The 21,553-nt window shown below is 33.5% G+C and overlaps 1 protein-coding gene across 6 annotated transcripts; it reads right to left on the bottom strand.

Moving 5' to 3' along the window:
* Nucleotides 1-6,911: 6,911 nt before the first annotated feature.
* On the bottom strand, nt 6,912-20,406 carry LOC117688541 (putative ankyrin repeat protein RF_0381). Of its 6 annotated transcripts, XM_066067388.1 has the most exons (7): nt 20,272-20,406; nt 19,258-19,418; nt 17,967-18,037; nt 16,701-16,828; nt 12,626-13,251; nt 12,477-12,515; nt 6,912-10,270 (listed from the first exon to the last, which is right to left on the bottom strand). In XM_066067388.1, the coding sequence occupies exons 5-7, from the start codon at nt 13,215-13,217 to the stop codon at nt 7,050-7,052; spliced, it is 3,852 nt and encodes a 1,283-aa protein (XP_065923460.1). In that variant the 5' UTR covers nt 13,218-13,251; nt 16,701-16,828; nt 17,967-18,037; nt 19,258-19,418; nt 20,272-20,406; the 3' UTR covers nt 6,912-7,049. The 6 variants fall into 6 exon arrangements, with proteins under 6 accessions (XP_065923460.1, XP_065923468.1, XP_065923469.1 ...); XM_066067396.1 differs by lacking the exon at nt 17,967-18,037; XM_066067397.1 differs by lacking the exons at nt 17,967-18,037; nt 19,258-19,418 and having other exon boundaries at nt 20,272-20,394.
* Between the last annotated feature and the right edge of the window lie 1,147 nt (nt 20,407-21,553).

The following is a 21,553-nucleotide window of genomic DNA, read 5'->3' as shown; positions in this document are numbered from 1 at the left end:
CGACAGGGATTTTCCGCGGCTCTTTTCCTTCCATGTTCTTTGCAACTCCTCGAAGAAACGTAATAAGTACCCTGTATTGTCAACACACGGTAGGCATATAGGTATCCACATCCAACTCTGCGCTTACGCAGCATTTACTAGCATGTGCAGATCTAGGGAGGGTCAGGGAGGGGTCTAGAGGGAGGGTCAGGGGAGTCCATACCCCACATGCAAAATTTAAATTTTCTTAAACTAATAAAATAATACGCCCAACATTCCTCTGGCAAAGTCAAAGACCCGACGGACACCCCCCATCCCTTATAATCTTATAATCCTTCCATCTCTCATTAGCTGCAGGTCTGTAGCTCTCTGTCTGAAAAAAAAACTGCGGATGGACGATATCCATGTAAATCTCACATATATAATTCATTTCATAGGCATAATATTTTGGGGGACTACCGCTTCCGATGCCCTTGTCAAGCCTCTGATGGACTAGACTCGCATAATGAAGTGGCCATGGATTTCCATCGGTGTGGGCCTACCCCTCTATAGTTTCCAAGTGCAATCCAAATCAGCTAGGGTTGATTTTGAATGTTTTAGTGTTGCGATCATAGTAATAATTTAAATGATGATAATTAAGATTATGTTCGTTTTTGGTATATTTCTGTGTGCTGTGTGGTATAAGAGGTCGATCTTCATGTTTTAAGGTCACGTGACATGGTCATATAAATAGTAATTGCGTGGGCTTTATGGTCATTCTACCGCCCTTTAGAACGTACGTAGTGAAGGTGCAATGGCTACCAGTAAATTGTTATTACATGTATTTAAACAATAAAATGCTTTCTTGGGTGATTCATTCGGGAGATGAAGGTAGCGACATTGCAGAAAAAATACATAACCAACGTTAGCGGGTTATGTGATTTTTTTCTGCAATGATCTCTACCTTCATAACCAGAAGAAATAACCAAATCGTCTCTTGTGAGACTTTGAGTTTGACATCATCATGATTATTTCGTGCAGTCCGTGCGTTTTCCTATGCCGTTGTAGGTTTGAACTTTGTTGGATTTGACCAACTCCTGACCACATGTTTCACCTCATAATACTCAAAGAATTATTCCCTATTCTTTAAATGATAGTGTTGTGAAATTGTGGAGTCACTATGCCTAAAAAGAAGTCAGGGTTTGAGTTTAGTTCAGTTCATTTATTCACTCAAAACCATTTTAAACATATGGTACATAAGGACAAATATAACATTAAAATAAACATATAAATTGGGTCAGAGGAACAAAAGAATAAACATATGTAATTATAAGGTTTATAAAGTTGGGAAAAGTTATATAAGTTGAAACCCATGGAGGAACGACTTCCGCGTATATATGTACATATTGCAAGAGTCGGATGCTTAAAATTTTCTTACAGAACATTCACCAAGCTCTATTTTGGCAAAGTATGCATATCCTACATAAATCCGTTGTATACTACCGGTATGGAAAAATAGATGAGTAATTTTAACATATAGTGAACAACTGACTGGAAGCAAAGTACTTCACACTATCAGATACTTAAACCATAAGATGGTTTATTTGCTGGTCCACACATACTTTTATAGTTAAAAATATATTTAAAAATTATGCTCTATATATGTATAGTTTTTATAATATAATATGACTTATATGTTTATACGTTGTGTAGCGTGTCCTGCAGTTGACTTTTCGGTGAATGTTAGGGAATAATTTCTAATGAAGCCATTTTTTTCATAATAATTGGCTACGGTGTTAGTCCCCCCCTTGTTTTCTATATTGAAATGTGATGAAACAGGCTTTTGTGTGTCAGTGTGACATTTTCTCTTATTGTACTTCAATGTTAAATACTGAAATCTGATTGGTTAAGACGCAGTTGATAATCCGTTTTATTTTCCTCAGCGTAAGCAGCACACGTGGCAACGGGTAACACAACGTATATTACATGCACGTAAATTATGCGCATACAATTTGCCGTATAATTCATGTCATTTCTTTATAAAAACCAAAAAAAAAAATTCTAAAAGTAAGACATTCAGTATGATAAAATAAATAGTGCCTGTTTGGGAAGGGAACAGTTGAAATTGACACCCTGCGATTGACACCCCTCGAAATCCATTGTCAACCTCCGCTTCGCGTTGGTTGACAATAGTTTTCGAGGGGTGTCAATTTCAACTGTTACCCTCCCAAAAAGCACTATTTATATTCATTGTACAAGCATGTGACTCTTGATAGCTCGAAGTCCATGGGACCGAGGAAAAAGGGTTATAACGGAACTGTAGTTTGACTTCGAGGTATCAAGGGTTTTGAGAGATAAAGAGTTCGAAAAATCAAGAGAAAATTTGTTTTGTTACATTGGCAAATATCAGGACCTACAACTCACTTCCAGCAATCACGAAATTCGAACGATCGAAGTTTGAGCCTCCAAGAGTTACCTGTACATAGGTACATGTATTAAATTGCTTTGTTTGATTTTACCTACAGGTTAATGCTTATATTAGAATTACAATACCACCAACAGGAGTGTTTCCTGCACATTGCACATAGTGCTTCCTAAATGAAGATCTGTCAATACAATAATTACAGTAAGCTAAATAAGAGACTTCATATTCAACCAAGAGGTCCGACTCTAATGATGAATTTGATGCAGGTGCAGATGTATGGGGGCTTTTCATTGTAAAGTAAAACATATGTATTTGTATACCTTTATTCCATTATTTTTATACAGCACTGCTGTTAAGAAAAGAACGTGATCTAACGACCTCCTTGTTGATTTATATTGCTGCCTTTTTGAATGCAATTGTTGTCCCTTTTCTTCTTCGATTTTGTAATTAAAAAAAACCCGTCAACTAGTTGGTTTATTTTCTACACACTTAGACAGGTTTGTTTGTTTGCTGTTTTTTTATGATGTGTTGTTTTGTTTGTCATTTTGTTATAGTTTTTGTTGTTGTTTTTGTTTTTGTTTTTTTCATTTTATTAATGGTTAAAGTTTTGCTGATGCGGGCTGGCACATGTCATTTAAGATCATGATAAAAGCCAATATTTGTAATTCAAAAGTTAAAGAAAATGAAATGCTTGTACTAATCAATTATTTTTTTTAGTGTAAATGATTATTTTCCAGGGTTAAAGACTTTGGTAATAAGCAAAGTGACACTATCCAGTTTGACTAAATTATTTAATATATTTTCAATATAATCAAAAGAATTAGAAAGATTGCATCTTCTTTCATCATTTTATTTACAAAGAATCAAAGAAATAAATATTAAAGAGTACAGCATTGTCTACCAACAACACCTTAAACACAACATTTAGAGATTATTAACAGTTCTGTTAACCGTACAGTTGTAACGTTATACATATTTATAAGGTGAACAACATCAATTTGTTATTTTTCTAGCCATTAATTAGTGTCCATATCCGTGCATAACAACATAATATTGAAACGAGGTAATATCACCTATGTACAACACATGTTATGGTTCCAATATTTTTTATTACATGGTTTATAAATGAAAAGGCATTACAACTATGAAACAAGGTAATAAACAAGGTAATTACCTTTGAATATATAAACAAGAAATGGAACAATTTCAATTTCTTTGCAATTGTATAAAAATGAACAAGCATAATTAAGTTGAAGATATTTGAAACATATTTGATTTAATCAAAAATAAAAAATAAAAATGCATGTACGTACATGAACTCTACATTCATTTAATACATGCATTGATCATAGAGAAAACATAAAAATCAGTTTATTAAGAAGAAAAAATAAACGACAATCTATGTCACTATGCTATCTATGGTACTGGAAGATCATCTTAATGATACTTAATGCACATTAGATCTGAAATGTTTTCACATTAAAAATAAACAACACATTTTTGTTTGCATCATATTAATAAAAGAATGGACAAAATAATCATCCATGTACATGTTAATAATCAGCTGGTGATAAAAATGTGTTTACAATGTTAAGGTAAAATGTAACTCCACCTTTCTGAATAAAAAAAACCTGAAATAATGTAAACTACTACTGTGGTTTCATCAATATTCGTTGAATACCAACTTTCGTGGATTTCGTTGTTAAGGTAAATGTTCATTGAAATGCAATTGTCATTGGTCACGAATTTACATATCCTTGAAACTGTGATTTTCAATTTATCCACGAAAATTGACACCCTTGAATATTAATGAAACCACAGTATTTCACATCAAATCATATACTGTGGATTTTTTTTAATCGATGGGGTCAATGTTTGTGAATACTCAAATTGTTTCTGGTTCGTGAAGACGTAATTTCGATGGTATTGTACTCGTGATAATTTAAATAGTTGTCAACAGATACTTGTATATACTTTCGAGGGGATTAAAGTTTGTGGGCAAGGGTTACCCACGAAAGCCTTGAACATCGCGGCCCCACGACAAATGATGATTCCACATTATTTAGATTCGTATTTTAGACGTGTACACATGTATACTGTACCTGATGCCTATAATTAAGAGTGAAGATAATATAATAATACAAATACCGGGTTGATATGATATCCTCAGATAATTGTTGGTAGAGTTAAATTAGAGAATAATGCTGTCTGAAAATTGCTAGAAAAAGCAGGTTTTCTGAATTAAACTATGCTGTCACTGCATTTATGGAACACATAGAAAAGAAGGGGGTAAATTGAAATATCAGGAGGCTTTAACTATTATCACCTGAAACAGACAAGATATATTGAAACTTCAAAAAAAAATATATATATATTGTTGAGCTTCTAATTTATCACATGTTAAAAATTACATTACATTATAATTATTTATCTTTTTTAAATGATGTGAATATAAGTTATTTCTGAATTTGAAAATAGCCTAGTGGAAACTGTCGGAACGTAACTGGATAATTGGAAGTTTGTTTTAAAGTTTAATTAAAAAATATAAGTACTTGCGTTAAAGCTTGTATCAACTGTCGCTTCAGAAGTAATGAAAATCTTACAAAACGTATAAATGTACCAGTTTTTAAATTCATCTACCATATCTTGTCTTTGGAATACTTGCATTAAAATTTTCAGATACATTGTTTATGTGTTGCACATCAATGCATCATGGTATAACATTGTAACGCAGTGATCTTACATGCATAAACAAGACAAGTAACGATTTCAATATTTATAAAATTGTACAGAATAAATGAAAATAATACATAATGTAAATCACTTGATCATTTAATGTATATTTAATTTAATCAAAAATGAGTTGAAAAAAATTACATAAACGTAGAATTCTACAAGCAATCTTTGTTTACTGAATATTAACAGTGATCATTAAGTAAACACCCCGATCGGTTTACCAGGAAGGAGACAAAAATTAAAAATGAACTTGAAGGAAACATCAGGTCAAATGTATATGAAAACAAACACATGGTTCGGCTTGAGACAAAAGTATGTTTTCGCCACAATTACAACGCTCAAATGAATATTCGCAAAAAAAATGTACTGTCCTAAAAAAAACACTGTACTTTAGAAAATGTAATTGCATCTAAAACATTCTATCACTTTTACTTTTCACTGTAAATAAATCTATCCATTGTCTTAGTAATATATCCCACATTGTTTTCCTTACAATCCGCTTTAAATAATAGATATGTACATGTAGATAAACAATAAATATAATCAATGCTACTAGAAATTCATCGAGATAAAAGAACAATCATGCGTTGAAAGATTTGAATCATTGCATAAATTTGAAAATGTTGCATTGAAATGTTTTTTTTTTGTAAAGAGAATCATTATGTACATTCATATGAATTCTATTTATACATACATGTAAATCAATAATGTAAAACACTTGCATTTCGCTTGCCATATACGATTTCGATTTTGCAAAAAAAATAAAACTAAATGCTAACTTGTTGCTCATTGTAACATTCTATCAACTTTCTCTCATATAGCTGCTGTGATGCTGGCCTGAGATAGTTTTATGAACGAAAATGGCAATGTATGCATTCGCCTATAAATCTATCAAATCCTGATACGAAGTTGATCAGCATAAGATAAGATATTTTGTTAATTTTTAAAACCCTTTTATACCTCTGATAAATAAATAAAGCTACATACAAATGTTTAGCGATTCGAAATGAAAATTATTTTTATAAACATCAGATCCATTTTCAGTCAAACAATTGAGATTAGCCCCTGCTTCAACTAAAAGATCAAACACTTCCAAATGTCCACGCTGAGAAGCAGCAAGCAATGGTGTAAACTCACCAGTTTCACCTGCTAGATTGACATTAGCCCCACACTTTAACAAGGCATCTACTACTTTGAAATGCCCACCTTGACATGCAGCAGACAGTGGTGTATTTTTTCTTCCTGTTATATTGACATCAGCACCAACCTTTATCAAAGCATTAACTAAATTCAGATGATTGTTCATGCATGCAGCTATTAAAAGCGTATAATCTCTATCATTGCTTCGTAAATTAACATCAGCCCCAGCATTTATAAAAACATCAACTACATCTAGATACCCAGCAACACATGCAACTATTAGTGGGGTATATACACCACACCTTCCTATTAGATTGACATCAGCTCCAGCCCTTATCAGAACATGGATTGTTTTTTAAATCATTTTTTTCACATGCTGCTATTAGTGGGGTATCCTGTCCATTTTTCCCCGTTAGATTTACATCGGCGCCTGCTTCAATCAATTTTTCAACTACATTCAAATGTCCTTCATTACTCGCAACTACGAGAGCTGTTTTATCAAAAGTTTGAAAATAAACTACAGCTCCAGAATCTACACGAGTTTCAATTACATTATAATCATTACATTCAGCTGTTAATGATGTATCATCTCCGTCTTCAATATTGACATCGACCCCAGCATTTATCAATTGTTTTACAACATCTAAATGACCCTCATAACATGCAATGATTAATGGTGTTTTGCATCTGCTCTTTAAATTGACATCAGCCCCTGCCTTTATCAACTCGTCAACTACATTTAAATCGCCATCATCACATGCTGCTGTTAATGGTGTATCATTTCCATCTCCTAGATCCTTTGAACTAAAAATAAATTTCCGTCACGACATGCAATGATTAATGATGTTTTGCCTTCACCCTTTAAATCGACATTAGCCCCTGCCTTTATCAATTCGTTAATGACATTCAAATTACCATTATCACATGCTGCCGTTAATGGTGTATCATTTCCATCTCCTAAATTGACATCCGCTCCTGTATTTAAGATCATTTGAACAAAAAATAAATTTCCGTCACCACATGCAATGATTAATGGTGTTTTGCCATCACCCTTTAAATTGACATCAGCCCCTGCGTTTATTAACTCTTCAGCTACACTGGTGAAGCCAGCAGAACATGCAACTGTGAGAGGTGTTTTACCTTCATGTTTAATATTAACATCAGCCCCTGCTTTAACTAACACTTTAGTTAATTTTACATTTCCACTAGAACATGAGACCATGATTGGTATCGTATGTTTATCTTTTGAATTAACACATGCCCCTGTGTTTATTAGCTCTTCAACTACACTTGAGAGTCCACCCAGACATGCGGCTGTTAAGGGTGTTACATCTCCGTCGAGTAAGTTTACATCCGCTCCAGCTTTTATCATTTCTTTAACAACCCTCAAATGTCCCATATAACATGCCGCAACTAGTGGTGTTAAGACTCCATTTCTTAAATTGACATCGGCCCCCGCTTGAATTATCTTTTCAACTTCTTCTAAATGTCCCTTAAAACATGCAATTGTCAGTGATGTTTCATGTCCACCTTTGTGAATGGCTTCAGACCCAGCTTTGACCAGCAATTCAATTATATGTGAATGTCCGTGATCAAATGCAATCATTAATGGTGTTTTTTCTTCACCAGCTAAATATATATCAGCTCCCGCTTTAATCAACTCATCAACAACATTTGCATGCCCTGCTTTACATGCAACTGTAAGAGGTGTTTCACTTTTATGTATGTCATTGACATTGGCCCCGGTATTTATTAACACTTTGACAACATTCAAATCACCATTATCACATGCTGACGTTAATGGTGTTTCATCTCCATCTCCTAAATTGACATCAGCCCCTGCCTTTATCAACTCCTCAACAACATTTACATGTCCTGTTTTACATGCAACTGTAAGAGGTGTTGCACTATTATGTATATCATTGACATTGGCTCCGGTATTTATTAACACTTTGACAACATTCAAATTACCATAATCACATGCTGCCGTTAATGGTGTATCATCTCCATCTCCTAAATTGACATCAGCCCCTGCCTTTATCAACTCCTCAACAACATTAACATGTCCTGCTTTACATGCAACTGTAAGAGGTGTTTCACTATTATGTATACCATTGACATTGGCCCCGGTATTTATTAACACTTTGACAACATTCAAATGTCCATTGTCACATGCAACTACAAGAGGTCTACTTAATTCCCAGAACAGATTAATATTTGCCGAAGCTTGAAGCAATTCACGGGCAATTTTATCGTATCCATATTTGCACACAATAAGAAGGGGTTCGTTTTCCGTAGTCGCAAATTGTAAAGAAAAAAATGTTTTTATGATATTTTTGATATCCATGTGCTTTAATAGTATTTTTACAGTGGTATTATCAGCAGAATAGCAACCAAGACAAAGCAGGCGAAATTGTTCAACAGTTACTTTTTCTATATCTGATTCAATATCCGAGTCCCTTGCTGTCATGACGGCCCCCCTTTCAACATCTACAATATCATATGACATTCTCTCTTTACCATCTTTATTGTAAGAATTTTGAAAAAGATCATTGACGTTTCCATTTTCTGTTAGAATTCGATCTATTATGTACTGCAATATCTGATTATGACTACGATATATCACCCAGCTAATTGCTCTAAAGCGCTCTCTATTATATAAAAGTGACGAAATCTGTAAACGTTTGAATGTTTCACCAAGTGTTTCGTTTTCATTTGGCATCTGTGACCGAAAGAATAAACAGAAACCTTCAGAAAGAAATATGGAATAAAGTTCTCTGTACGACTTCCTCGTGATTACATCAATGAAAGTTTGAAGCACAGACGGATGTTTCAGTGCTTCATTTTCAAAGACAAGCATCTCACCATTTTCTACGTCTCTAAACAAACGTTCTGCAAGCATCTGATGGTGTGATTCAGAAATGTTTATACACAAACCACTTGCCTTACGTTTTGTAGATTCTACTTTTTCACTTATTCTGTTTTCAGATTCGTTCCCGTTTACTTTGATATAATTAGCAAAATAATCACTACTCATGTATTGTATCATAAGCTCTGGAAACTGACGACCAAAATGACATGCAACGATTTCAAACATGGAATCGTGAATAAAAGTGTACTCACTATCAAACTTGTTTGTATAGGTCCCTTCCATATCTGACAATGCATCAATAAATCTAAAACTGTTTGTTTCGCGGTCTACCTTACATCGATTCAGTACACTGATTTTTTTCGCCTCAAAACTACTAGATCTATTGCTACTTCTATCATCGTCTAAAATAGATTCGGATAGTTTGCTATCATTGAACATCAACAAAACAAGAGAAGCATACTGTATTTTGTTTTGTCGCTTCATTTTGTCCATTTCATCCAAAATGCAGGGATATGGGGACATGAAAAAAGATGTTCCATAATTTCTAAATTCCTTTTTATACAGTTTACATAGAAATGGAAACATTTTTGATGTTAAGGACAAATCGATTGAAGATAAAAGTTGTTTATCTAAATCGTACATGGTAAGCATATTGCATTTGTCTTCCTCAGTTAATAAATTCTCGTCGCTGTGAAGCTTTACTACATTCGCACTCTCTGATAAAAATGTGTTTGTAAGATATTCATTTCTATAAACCACTTCTCTACATGTCATAATAACTTTCGTTTCTTTCATCTCAGGCTTTTTAATTATACTTTCGTACTTACATAGTTCATTGAACTTAGACTCGTCGAATCCAAAAACTCCTACCACATCATCAATAACAAACACTTGTAGGATGTCTGGAATACATTGAGTTTCAATGTCGCTGATATTTTTTATCGGTAGGATATAATATCCTTCCTCCTGTAGTTTCAGGGCTATGTGACGAGCCGTGACTGACTTTCCCGAGCCTGGGACACCAACAAATGTCACGTAAGTTTTATCGACCACCCTGTTAAACATTGCTGGAAAGTTGTGAGTTTCCAAAAAAACTTTATCATCTTCTTTCCACCTGGAAACTTCTCTATCAAATAATTCTGAAAATTGTATTGATGATTTTTAAGTATGATATTTTAGATAATGTTTCTGCATATTTTGGAAGTCAAATCCGTTTCATGAATGTTTGATGAATTTGAAAGTTGTATATAGATTTGAACAATCATAATCGACGAATCTATTTAACATGGTCAGGAAGGTAGAGAACGTGATTCTATGAAAACAGATGTATCACATTGAAGCGAGTATGAGCTCAGAATTTTGAACATTTGTTTTTATACAAATTATAATTTAGAATTTTTGAAAACAATTTTAAAAATAGATATACATTGTATGGCTCAAGTACAAAAAATAACCAAAAGTAGTTCTTTATTTTTGCGTAGTGATTTAAAATCATTTTTGATCGTGTTTATTTGGGTAGCATTACAAAAAAATTATAATCATTTTTTATACTATCATTTTTGCATAGTGATATATACATTTGTAACTAATGTTGGTAGTTTTTATGAAGTGATTATTATTGAAGGTTTAATGGCTCATCTAACAGATTGAAGGCTGAACAGGTTAAAAGTTTAACCGATGGACGGGTTGACAGGTAGACAGGTCAGCGGTTTGACAGGCAAATCGGTTGACAGGTAGACAAGTTGTTTGGTAGACAGGTTGACGGGTAGTCGGGTTAACGGGTCGACAGGTAGACGAGTTGACCTGCCGACCTGTCTTCCTGTCTATCTGTCGACCTGTCAACCCGTAAATATGGATTGATAGATAAATGATGATATACTGTAAATTCCTTATATTACGCGAGTACTTAATTCAGCGATCTGGCGGTTTCGGATCAAATCGCGAGAATATAAAATCGCGAACATGGAATTTCCACCCTTATTTCTTATAGATTTGAACTCTTAGAAAATAATAGCGAGGTTTTAAAATCCGCGAAGGGTGCTTCTCGCGATTTTACGCGGATATCAATTCCTCGCGGTTAATTAGGAATCTACAGTATTCAAGTTATTTAATTAAGTTACATATCCGTTATTTCACATTTTGATAAAAATGGTAAATCATGTTCGCAAAAACCAATTTACTCATTACACAGTGAGTTTGTGAACTTTTTTTGTCTAGAATTGAACTATACGGATTTTTAATGTGCACAGCAAACAACTTTACTCATTATTTTTTTTAGAGGGAACGATATTTGTCTTATACTGAACTTGACCCCATCGTATTTTAAACTGCAAGATGGATAGTAATTTTAAGGATCATACCTAATATAGAAAATAAAACCATAGAAACCTTAGAAAGCACATAAGCCAACGCTTTCATCACAGTAGAGTGTCAAATAGAATGCAATTATTCAAACATGAGTAATATTTAATGAATTGTAGCTTATTTGTACAAAAGACAAACACTGTCTTAAATCAAGAGGCCCTAGGGCAACACCACTCACCTGAACAATAATGATCATACCTTTGATCAACACAGGACTGGTTTAATAAGTTTAACGCAAAATATCTACTAGAGACATATAGTAGAGTATATCTAAAATATTTTTAGATTGTTTTTTTTACATATTCGTATGTTAAGTATTGAAAATACATTATGATGGTTAAAATCTAAGAAAAAACGATTTCCACTATCTCTTCCTATGTAAAAATTACTTATCATAGCCATACCCGACCACAGGGGTTCAAGATTTAAACACACTTAGATTAACATTACCTAAAAATGTTTGTACACAAGTTTTAACTTTCTTGGCCTAATGTCTCTTAAAGGAAACCACCTTTAAAGAATTCTCTCATTCTTGTTCTAAAATAAAAACCTGATCCACGTTGTTTTAAACATCCCCATCCGGATCACGATTTGAGCAAATTGAATCTATACTGCATGATGATACTTTCCCAAAAGTATCTATGGTTTTTGAGAAGTAGATTTGTTTAGATATGCCAGCAATTTTGAAATAATTGTCAACTATGTTCCCTTGGAAGAGGGTCTGACCCTTTATAAAAACACTTGAGCTAGAAATTTCTTCAGCCAAGGATAGTTTGTGTCAATGTTGGTTAAAAATTGACGCAGTGTTTTTTGAGGAGTTGAAAATGTTAAAAATATGCAGAGATACGGACTGACAGACATACAGACGTCACGCAAAAATGATCAAAAAAGTTCTTTTAAAGTTCAGCTCTGGGGAGCTAAACTTTTCGGGGTTACTTGATCTCTGCGTTTCATGCTTAAAATACGAAAAATGCCTCCAACCTTTTCTTGTTTTGCAGACACAGGATTTTTCAACTTTTGCTGTCAATCAAAAAATAAAATGTTTTTGACTTATCATTAAAAAATAGTAACAACCGCCACCAACAATAAGGTCAGAAGAGTTGATTGTCTTAAAGCTTGAATGTAATTACCTGATATGTCGTCAAGTTTTTTATTCAAGTCCAGTAGCTTTTCGATATATTTAGTTTCTTGTTCTGGGTCCATGCAGCACTGTGTTATGTTTTTCACCTCCTCCTGATAAACAGTGCATGTCCCTATATGCAATTCCAACTCTTTAACGGTATCAAAAATAGCTTGCCATTCTTGATTAAAGTCAGAGCTTGAAATTGATATACTCGAATGATGGCCTTGATATTTGTTTCTTAATAAACGAATCCTTTCTATGTTAGCTGATTCGCTTCTATCTCCTGGATTCGGAACATTTCCCCAATTGTTTAAATGTGGTTTAAATGTGCAGATATTACGAAGCAACGCGCAAAGTAAAGTTATGTCAAAGTTCGAATATTTTCCTGTATACACGATCGTTTCTTGTTCTTTGTTAAATGGAGACTTTTTATTGTTTGCCAAAAAAGTTTTAAATTTGCCAGGCAAGACGGACGGATCAATATTTTTCTTGAGAACATCTTGAAGTACGTCAGTGCAGGGGCCTAAGATAATTCGGGCTAACCGAGCAAGATTTGTGGTCTCCACGGTTGATCCATACTGAGACTTAGATAGAGACATTTTTGTCCCGTTCACAGCATTCACAACTTCTTTTCTGCAGACCAAAAAAATGAAGTAAATTAACAAATGATAAATAAAAATGATAAGATTAAATGAAGAATTTTTTTTATCCTATATCGATATATTGCATATGGTATTGTTTATATTACTTTTCAATATATATATATATATATATATATATATATATATATATATATATATATATATATATATATATATATATATATATATATATATATCAATGAACATAATTATTGCGAGTTCCACTGAGGATTATGGTCAATAACCACTATTGTCATGTCTTCCCATTTGTGACCACGCATATTGAAATGTTCCCCGAGGGGCTCTTTGATTTTCTTGGTCTTTATGGTCGAGCGGTGTTTGTTGATTCTTCTGCGGAGGTCACGTGTTTCCCAAATGTATTGTGAAGAGCAAACCTTACAACTGATGAGATAGATGCAGTTGTCTGTGCGGCAAGACGTGTCGCCCAATATTTTGTAGGTACGATCCATAATGGGGCTTTTAAAACTGTCCGTGTTGATGCTGTGCTTGCATACATCTGGTGTCTGAATAGGTTTTTAACCTGCCATTGGAGAACGGATTGTCTAATCTCGCCCTGACTACTGTGTCCGTTAAGAACATGTCTCCGAGAAAACCATGCAAGTATGGAAAAAAACTGTGGTAGCAAGTCTCAAGAATGAACCGAATTTTATCATAGCTTTAAAGAATACCTATTTAGAGTAAAATATAGGATGCTTGTTTTTGCACTGGTTGTTTCTATTTAAAATAACAGCCAGTATTGTATTTTGGTTAATTTGACTTTAAAATCCAGAACATTCTAGAGAAAAAAATTGTCAAATTCATTATTTAATTATAAAATGTATAAACAATATTTGAAGAAAAAAACCTATATTCTTAAAGAAGTTCCAACAATTAATTGTTGCATATTTTGTGTCATATTTCTATATACTAATGATGACCTAGGGGCGCAATTGTTGGTGGGATGCCAAGAAATGATATTCTTTTATGTTTTGTTACTAATATATTATTTCCACTTTTGGCCTCTCAAGGACTAAAAAGTAATACACATGTAAATTAACAAACACATTCTAACTTCAAATGAAATGAAAATGTGGTGGTTTTTCAAGCGATTTTAATCCATTGAAGTCAATATATATATATATGAATAAAAGTTAAAAAAAAAAACTTTTTATGCTTTTATTAAAAAAAACAGTTTTTTTTAACTGTTTCCCATAAGATTTTTATTGATTACAGTTTCATTTCATTACTATTGCATGTTAGAATTGCCCCCCCCCCCCCCGTCGCCCTCTTCTCTAATGTAGGTAAACTAGTCATCATGTTGACATAGCTTAAGTTCAGACAGTAAATTTCAGACACCGTATAAAATATATCTGAATCACCAGGAAACCTGCGCGGTGTTGTTTTATAAAAATCATTCCCTAAAATGAACCCGTAATGTTAGAATTTAGGGTTCATCTATTTAAGGAATGAATTCAATATTTATTTGTTATATACGATATAAAATTGTTTGAGGCAGTTTACGCTTTACAAACCGTTATAAAAGTTTATAAAAAAGCGTAAACTGTTTTAAATTATTTTATATCGTTTAAAACAAATAAATATTGAATTCATTGCTTATAATTTATTTTTTTTTACTCTACATTGTAGATAAAAACGGTCATTTGACCTTTAAAATGACTTAAAATTGTACAAAATTCAAATGTAACGTCAGTCGAAATGACTGGTTTTTGACGTTAGTCTTACTATGACGTAGGATGACGATCATTGATCAAATTTACCCAATAAATGTATTTACATGGGCATGGTATTCAGATATTCAGTAAAGGGAGCTGCGACATTAGTTCACCGTTTTACCGGTAGATGTAGTTTGATAGCACATTTCAACAAATATTCAATGGCAGTACCGCTCCGCTGGCAGACGAAGTAAGCAGCCTTGTTGTATTTTACATGTATGTAGAGGTGGTGTGCTTTTTTTGTTAAAATGTTTGTTTTAAGAATTTTTTTGCAATGAAGGTATACATTAGATTATGAATATATCATGAAAAATATAAATAAGTAAAGTCCTGGGGGTCAAGTTACGTGGGGATGGGGAGATGGAAGGTAAGGGTGGTCGTAACTGTCATCAAGCACTTGTGCTAGAAGCAGTGTTAATTGGTGACCTTAATATTCATTGATCATGTTTGCTGAACAGAATTTGACACCACCTGTTCTTCTAAAACCGAACACACTTGTAAATAAAACGCTTAAAAATGTTTTCCCTTAAACATGCACGATAATTACAATATGGCGCCGTTTTGACAAAGAAGTATACAATTCATAGGATGTGTGTGTGAGAGAGAGAGAGAGAGAGAGAGAGAGAGAGAGAGAGAGAGAGCAATACCAAACATTTTCTGCTTAAAGGGGGTCGTGTAAGGGTCCTTAGTTGGCATTTACATGTACGCGGTATGATAACTCCTTATCGTGCACAGAAATATTAATGACACTCAACTGATGCACTTCATATTATACCAGAGCATGCAGTTACCCAAAACAATGACTTTTCTAATAAGTTTTCATTTTCTGATCAGGGAAGTAATTATGAGCTAAAACTAAAATAAAGCCATTGTGCAGATTGAAAACCTATGCTGCAATATCACTTGTTGATTTTACATTGTAAGTATTCCTTTATCATGCTAACTGCACAAATGTTGATACTACAGTATACAATGAACCAAGAAAATGAGTCTTTATCAAAAACCCTTCAAGTCCAAAGTAAGAGAGAGAGAGAGAGAGAGAGAGAGAGAGAGAGAGAGAGAGAGAGAGAGAGAGAAGAGAGAGAGAGAGAGATAGCAATGCTAAATATTTTTTGTTAAAGGGGGTCACTTAAAGTTCCTTATTTACCATTTACATGTACGCAGTATAATTACTCTTTATCTTGCACAGAATAATTATTAACACTCAACTGATGCAGTTCACCTTATAACAGAGCCTGCAGTCTAGCCTGCCTCAAAACAATGACCTTTTCAATGAGTTTTCATTTTCTGATGAGGGAAGTAATTTTCAGCAAAAAAATAAAATAAAGCCCGTGTGCAGATCGATAACCTATGCTGCAATGTTAATTGGTGACCTAAGTATTCCTTGATCATACTGGCTGCATAAATATAGATACTATTTGTTGTTCTAAAATAGAAAACACACATAAAAAGTCATCCATTTAAAATTAAACGCTTAAAAAAGTATTTCATTGAATGGGATGGTTTTATTAGGCCGCCATTTTGACAAGGAAGTATACAAAGAAAATGTTTTTATAAAACATCCTTCAAGTTCAGAGAGAGAGAGAGAGAAAGAGAGAGAGAGAGAGAGAAAGAGAGAGAGAGAGAGAGTTTGTAGATGGTGTGAATTTGCGTGTGAAAGCGATGTCTGCATATGTTATTACATAGTATACACAATCATACTACTCACAGTTAAAGAATAAGATACATTCATTTGCCCAAACGAAACCTGGTCGTTAGTTGATTTCGTTCCTTACAGGAAGCTATTATGAATTATCATTATAGCCTTAATGTTGCAAATGGAACATTTTTCCAAACCTGTAAAGAAAAAAGACAATGATCATGTGATGAACATGTAGTGTTGAGAAACAAATCAGTGAATTCTAAGGGTAGATTCCAATAGTTTTTAGGTGTAATATGAATTGCTTTATGTGTTACTTAATAATAAGTTAAATTGAAGTAAAATGCTTAAAATGCTTATTAAATAGAGAGAGAGGGAGAGAGATAGAGAGAGAGAGAGAGAGAGAGAGAGACAGAGAGACAGAGAGAGAGCGAGACAGAGACAGAGAGAAAGAGAGAGAGAGGAATGCCAAGCATCTTTTGTTAAGGATGGGTCGTGTAAGGGCGGCCTTAGTGGCCATTTACATGTACAGAGTTTGATTACTCCTCATCGTCCACATGAACTGATGCAGTTCACTTTATAACAGAGCCTGTAGTCTATCCTGCCTCAAACCAATGACTTTTTCAATGAGTTTTCATTTCCTGATCAGGGAAGTATATTTCAGCAAAATATAAAATGAAGCCCGTGTGCAGATATATAACCTATGCTGCAATGTTAATTGGTGCCTTCATGATCCCTGGATCATACTGGCTGCATAGATATAAATACTATTTGTTTTTCTAAAACAGAACACACACGTAAACAGTCATCCATCTAAAATTAAACGCTTAAAAGTATTTCATTTAACAGGATGGTTTTATTAGGCCGCCATTTTGACAAGGACGTATACAAAGAAAATGTTTATATCAAAAACCCTTCAAGTTCAGAGAGAGAGAGAGAGAGAGAGAGAGAGAGAGAGAGAGAGAGAGAGAGAGAGTTTGTAGATGTGAATGTACATGCATAAGCGATATCTACATGTTTGATTACATAGTATACACAATCATACTACTCACAGTTAAAGAATAAGATACAATGATCATGTTATGAACATGTGTTATAGAAAACACATTAAGAGATAAAAGGTATTGAATTTTAAGGAAAGATTCCAATAGTTTTAGGCGTAATATGAATTGCTTTGAGTGTTACTTAATAATTAGTTAAATTGAAGTAAAATGCTTATTAAATAGTGAGGAAGAGAGAGAGTAAAAATGCCTACATTTGAACTAAAGTTATGGATCATATTATTGCTGATAAAAGAACAAGATATTTTCACACAACCAAATAAAAAAAACTTACTTGTTTAATTGTTTTGAACCTTAACAAGCAGCTAAACTGAACTATCCCCTAAACAGTGTGCGTTATGCAACCTAAATCTCGCAAATGAAACAGAAAAAAATCAAACCTGTAAATAAATAGCTAATGATCATGTGATCAACCTATGTTGCGGAAACCAGTCAAGAAATACTTAAAAAAAACATTATAAGTGGATTCATGAACTTTTCACGTGATGTTTTTCATTGGTCTGTGTGTTCATGTCGCCTGTTCGCCCTTGACATTGATAAACCAGAAACAATCCATGTATATATCACAGTGGGGAACAGTAATAACGACACATGTATACATCTACCAAATGAATTGTTTTGTCAAAGGCCATCAATTGTTTTATCCTTTCATTAAAAAAAAAATAGAAAAAATTTAAATCAGGTCTCTAAGTTGCCATTCAAGTGGTATTTTTACTAACTGTCTACACAATACTCAATTAATGCGTTTTATCTTATCACAAAGTATTCCGTATGTCTGTCGCAAAACAAAACTTCTTAAGTCTTGATTCCTAGAGCACAACCAGTTTTTATGAAAAGAAAAATACAATTAAAATAAATTCAAAATGATGCCTGGGTGTTTTATCGATCGGACACCTATGAAGCAATGTTAGTCAGTGACCTGAATGTTCCTTGATCATGCTGTTTTTTTCTAAAATAGAACACACACATAAATAGTCATCCGTTTAAAATTGAACGCTTAAGAAATGATTTCATTCAACGATGGTTACAATAGGGAGCCATTTTCACAGGGAAATTAACAATTCAAAGGAGGTGAAGAGAGAGAGAGAGAGAGAGAGCAAGAAAGAAAGAGAGAGAGATCAAGAGAGAGAGAAAGAGAGAGAGAGTATAACATTGCTTTCGTATTATGTGAAAGGTCGACACTTAGTGTTCAAAAGGTGTTTTAGTTGTAATGCTACTTTCCATGAACAGATCTGAAACGAACTGCATATATTCATGATGTATTCATATGAGACGATCTAGCTATTTCTTTTATTTAACAAAACGATGTACCTTAACAATAATTTAGTTGCTATTAATTCTTTTTTACAATCAATTAATTAAATTATTGAAACTTCAAAGTAAGAAAGATATCAAAAAAAAGTTTGATTGCAAATTAATACGCTTTCCGTTTTATGTTTTAAGGAGCAAAGTTTTATACTGGAAAAAAATGTTTGCAAAAGATGTTTACCAGAAACTGATGTACATTAACAAAAATTAAGTTGAAGAACAAGATATGTGCACACAACCGAAAGAAAAAAACTTACTTGTTCAATTGGTTTGCACCTTTACAAGCAGCTATGACCTGATGATCATGTGACTACCCTACGTTGGGGAAACCAGTCAAGAGATTAATCATCGTAAGTGGATTCACGAAGTGTTCACGTGATACTTTTAATATGTATGTGTGTTACTGCTGTCTGTCCGTCTATAAAATGGATAAACCAAAACCAATATGTACATCTCATTAAGCAACAAAGTCTACGTTGTCATTGAAGTGGTAGTATTACTCTCCGTCTAAAGAAGACTCAAGTAATGTGTTTTAATCGCAGAGCTATCCGTCTAGTCTGAGTCAAAATTACTAAAGTTTTACTATTAAGCTACAAACAATACAAAGATACTCTGTTTCAGTTAATACAAAGCATATCTTTTCAAAATAGTTAAGCCGTATATTTTTATGGTACATCTGAAATGGTTTTTTTCTACAACAGAATACTAGTACACACATAAATAGTCATCAGTTTAAAATGGAACGCTTAAGAAATGATTTCATTCAACGATGGTTAACAATCGGGCGCCATTTTCACAAGGAAATTTAAAATGCATAGGAGGTGAAAGAGAGAGAGAGAGAGAGAGAGAGAGAGAGAGAGAGAGAGAGAGAGAGAGTTAAACATTGCCTTTGTTTTATGTGAAGGGTCGTCACTTAGGGTTCAAATGCTGTTTAGGTTGTAATGCTACTTTCGATGAACAGATATAAAACGAACTGCATATATTCATGATGTATTCAAACTAAAATACCCATATTAGACGATCTAGCTATTTTTTTCATTTAACAAAACGATGTACCTTAACAATAATTTAGTTGCTATTATTTCTTTTTTTACAATCAATTAATTTAATTATTGAAACTTCAAAGTAAGAGAGTTACAGAGAGATAGAGAGAGAGAAAGAAAGAGAGAGATAAAGCATGTAAACAATGCCTATATTTTAGTTAAACATAAAAATCGCATTCCTGTTGATTAAATAACAAGATTAATGTCCACAATCAAAAAAACACTCACTTGTTTAAGTTTTTTGCACCTTTACATGCAGCTAAACTGCATTATTCCCTAAAAGGTGTTACAAAATTTATGTCGCAAATGAAACAAGAACCCTAAACCTCTAAACAAAAACCTAATTACCATGTGACCACCCTACGTTGCGGAAACCAGTCAAGAGGTACAGGATTGAGCACTGTATGTGGATTTATGAACTTTTTCACGTGATACTGTTAATATGCACAAGGGTTGCTAGAAAATTTCGCGGACAAAGTGAATCGCGGCAGAATTACTAAGTACCTTCTAGGATAGCGTATGTTTTATTAAATGACTGTCAATTGAAAATAAGTATGCAAAAATCTTATGATTTTAACATTCTTTTTCAAAATATACAGCGACTTTGCATTAATTAGATTTACAGAGCACCATTTCATTTTTCCACGACATCGTGCACGGTGTTGGTGTTAATTTCGGTAACGTCAAAATCTTCAAAAACGTCATTTTCACTCTTAACGTAATGATACATTTCATTAAGCGCAGCATACGAAAAATTAAAAAAATAAGAACTTTATATAGGTTTTTTTCCACGTTTCAGAGATTTTGTATTTAAGTTTGCAAAAAAATCATATTAATTTGAATTTAAAAAAAAAAAAAATACAGCGGTTATTACTTTGCATTAATTAAATTTATGAAGCACCATTTCATATTTCCACGACGTCAGCTGACGTCAAACAACTGCAAGTAGAGCCTGTTACTCTTTTTTCAAAGTAAACACCTTTCAGTTCCACACACGTATTTTTAAGTCATTTAACCCATTTATGAAATGCATGTTCAATACCATTATTTTTCAAGTTTTTGTATAATGTCTTTTGCGGAATATCATATATCATTTAGGTCGAAAAATCTCTGTCCACTCAATTTCGACTTTAGATTTAAGGAAAGAACAGGGAAATCCAGGTGCAATATCCGGGCTGTTTGTGGGGTTTGAGTACTGCTAGAGCTCAAAATATCAGTTCTTCCATCTTTAAACGTCTGTGATTCTAACTGTTAACCTTTGTTTTAATAAAAATAGCAGCATCTTAGAACCGTTTGGTCTACATCGGAGATTTTCCTGCATTCATACAATTTTAAATGAAGGCACGGCGCTTCAAAATGTTTGTTGACGTCAACGTTTTTGACTCATTTTTTTGAGCGTTGTTCGTACAAATTCAGCAATAAAACGGTCACGAATTTTCCATTTTCATTGAAACTTTTAGAAAACGACCTTCATAAGAAATATCGTTCATTTTTCTGCGCTCAAACGGTT

The sequence above is a fragment of the Magallana gigas genome, chromosome 1 (genome assembly GCF_963853765.1).
Source record: "Magallana gigas chromosome 1, xbMagGiga1.1, whole genome shotgun sequence".
Classification (NCBI taxonomy): domain Eukaryota; kingdom Metazoa; phylum Mollusca; class Bivalvia; order Ostreida; family Ostreidae; genus Magallana; species Magallana gigas.
Note: the sequence above shows the minus strand (reverse complement) of the source record. Positions and strands in the feature narration are given on the sequence as shown.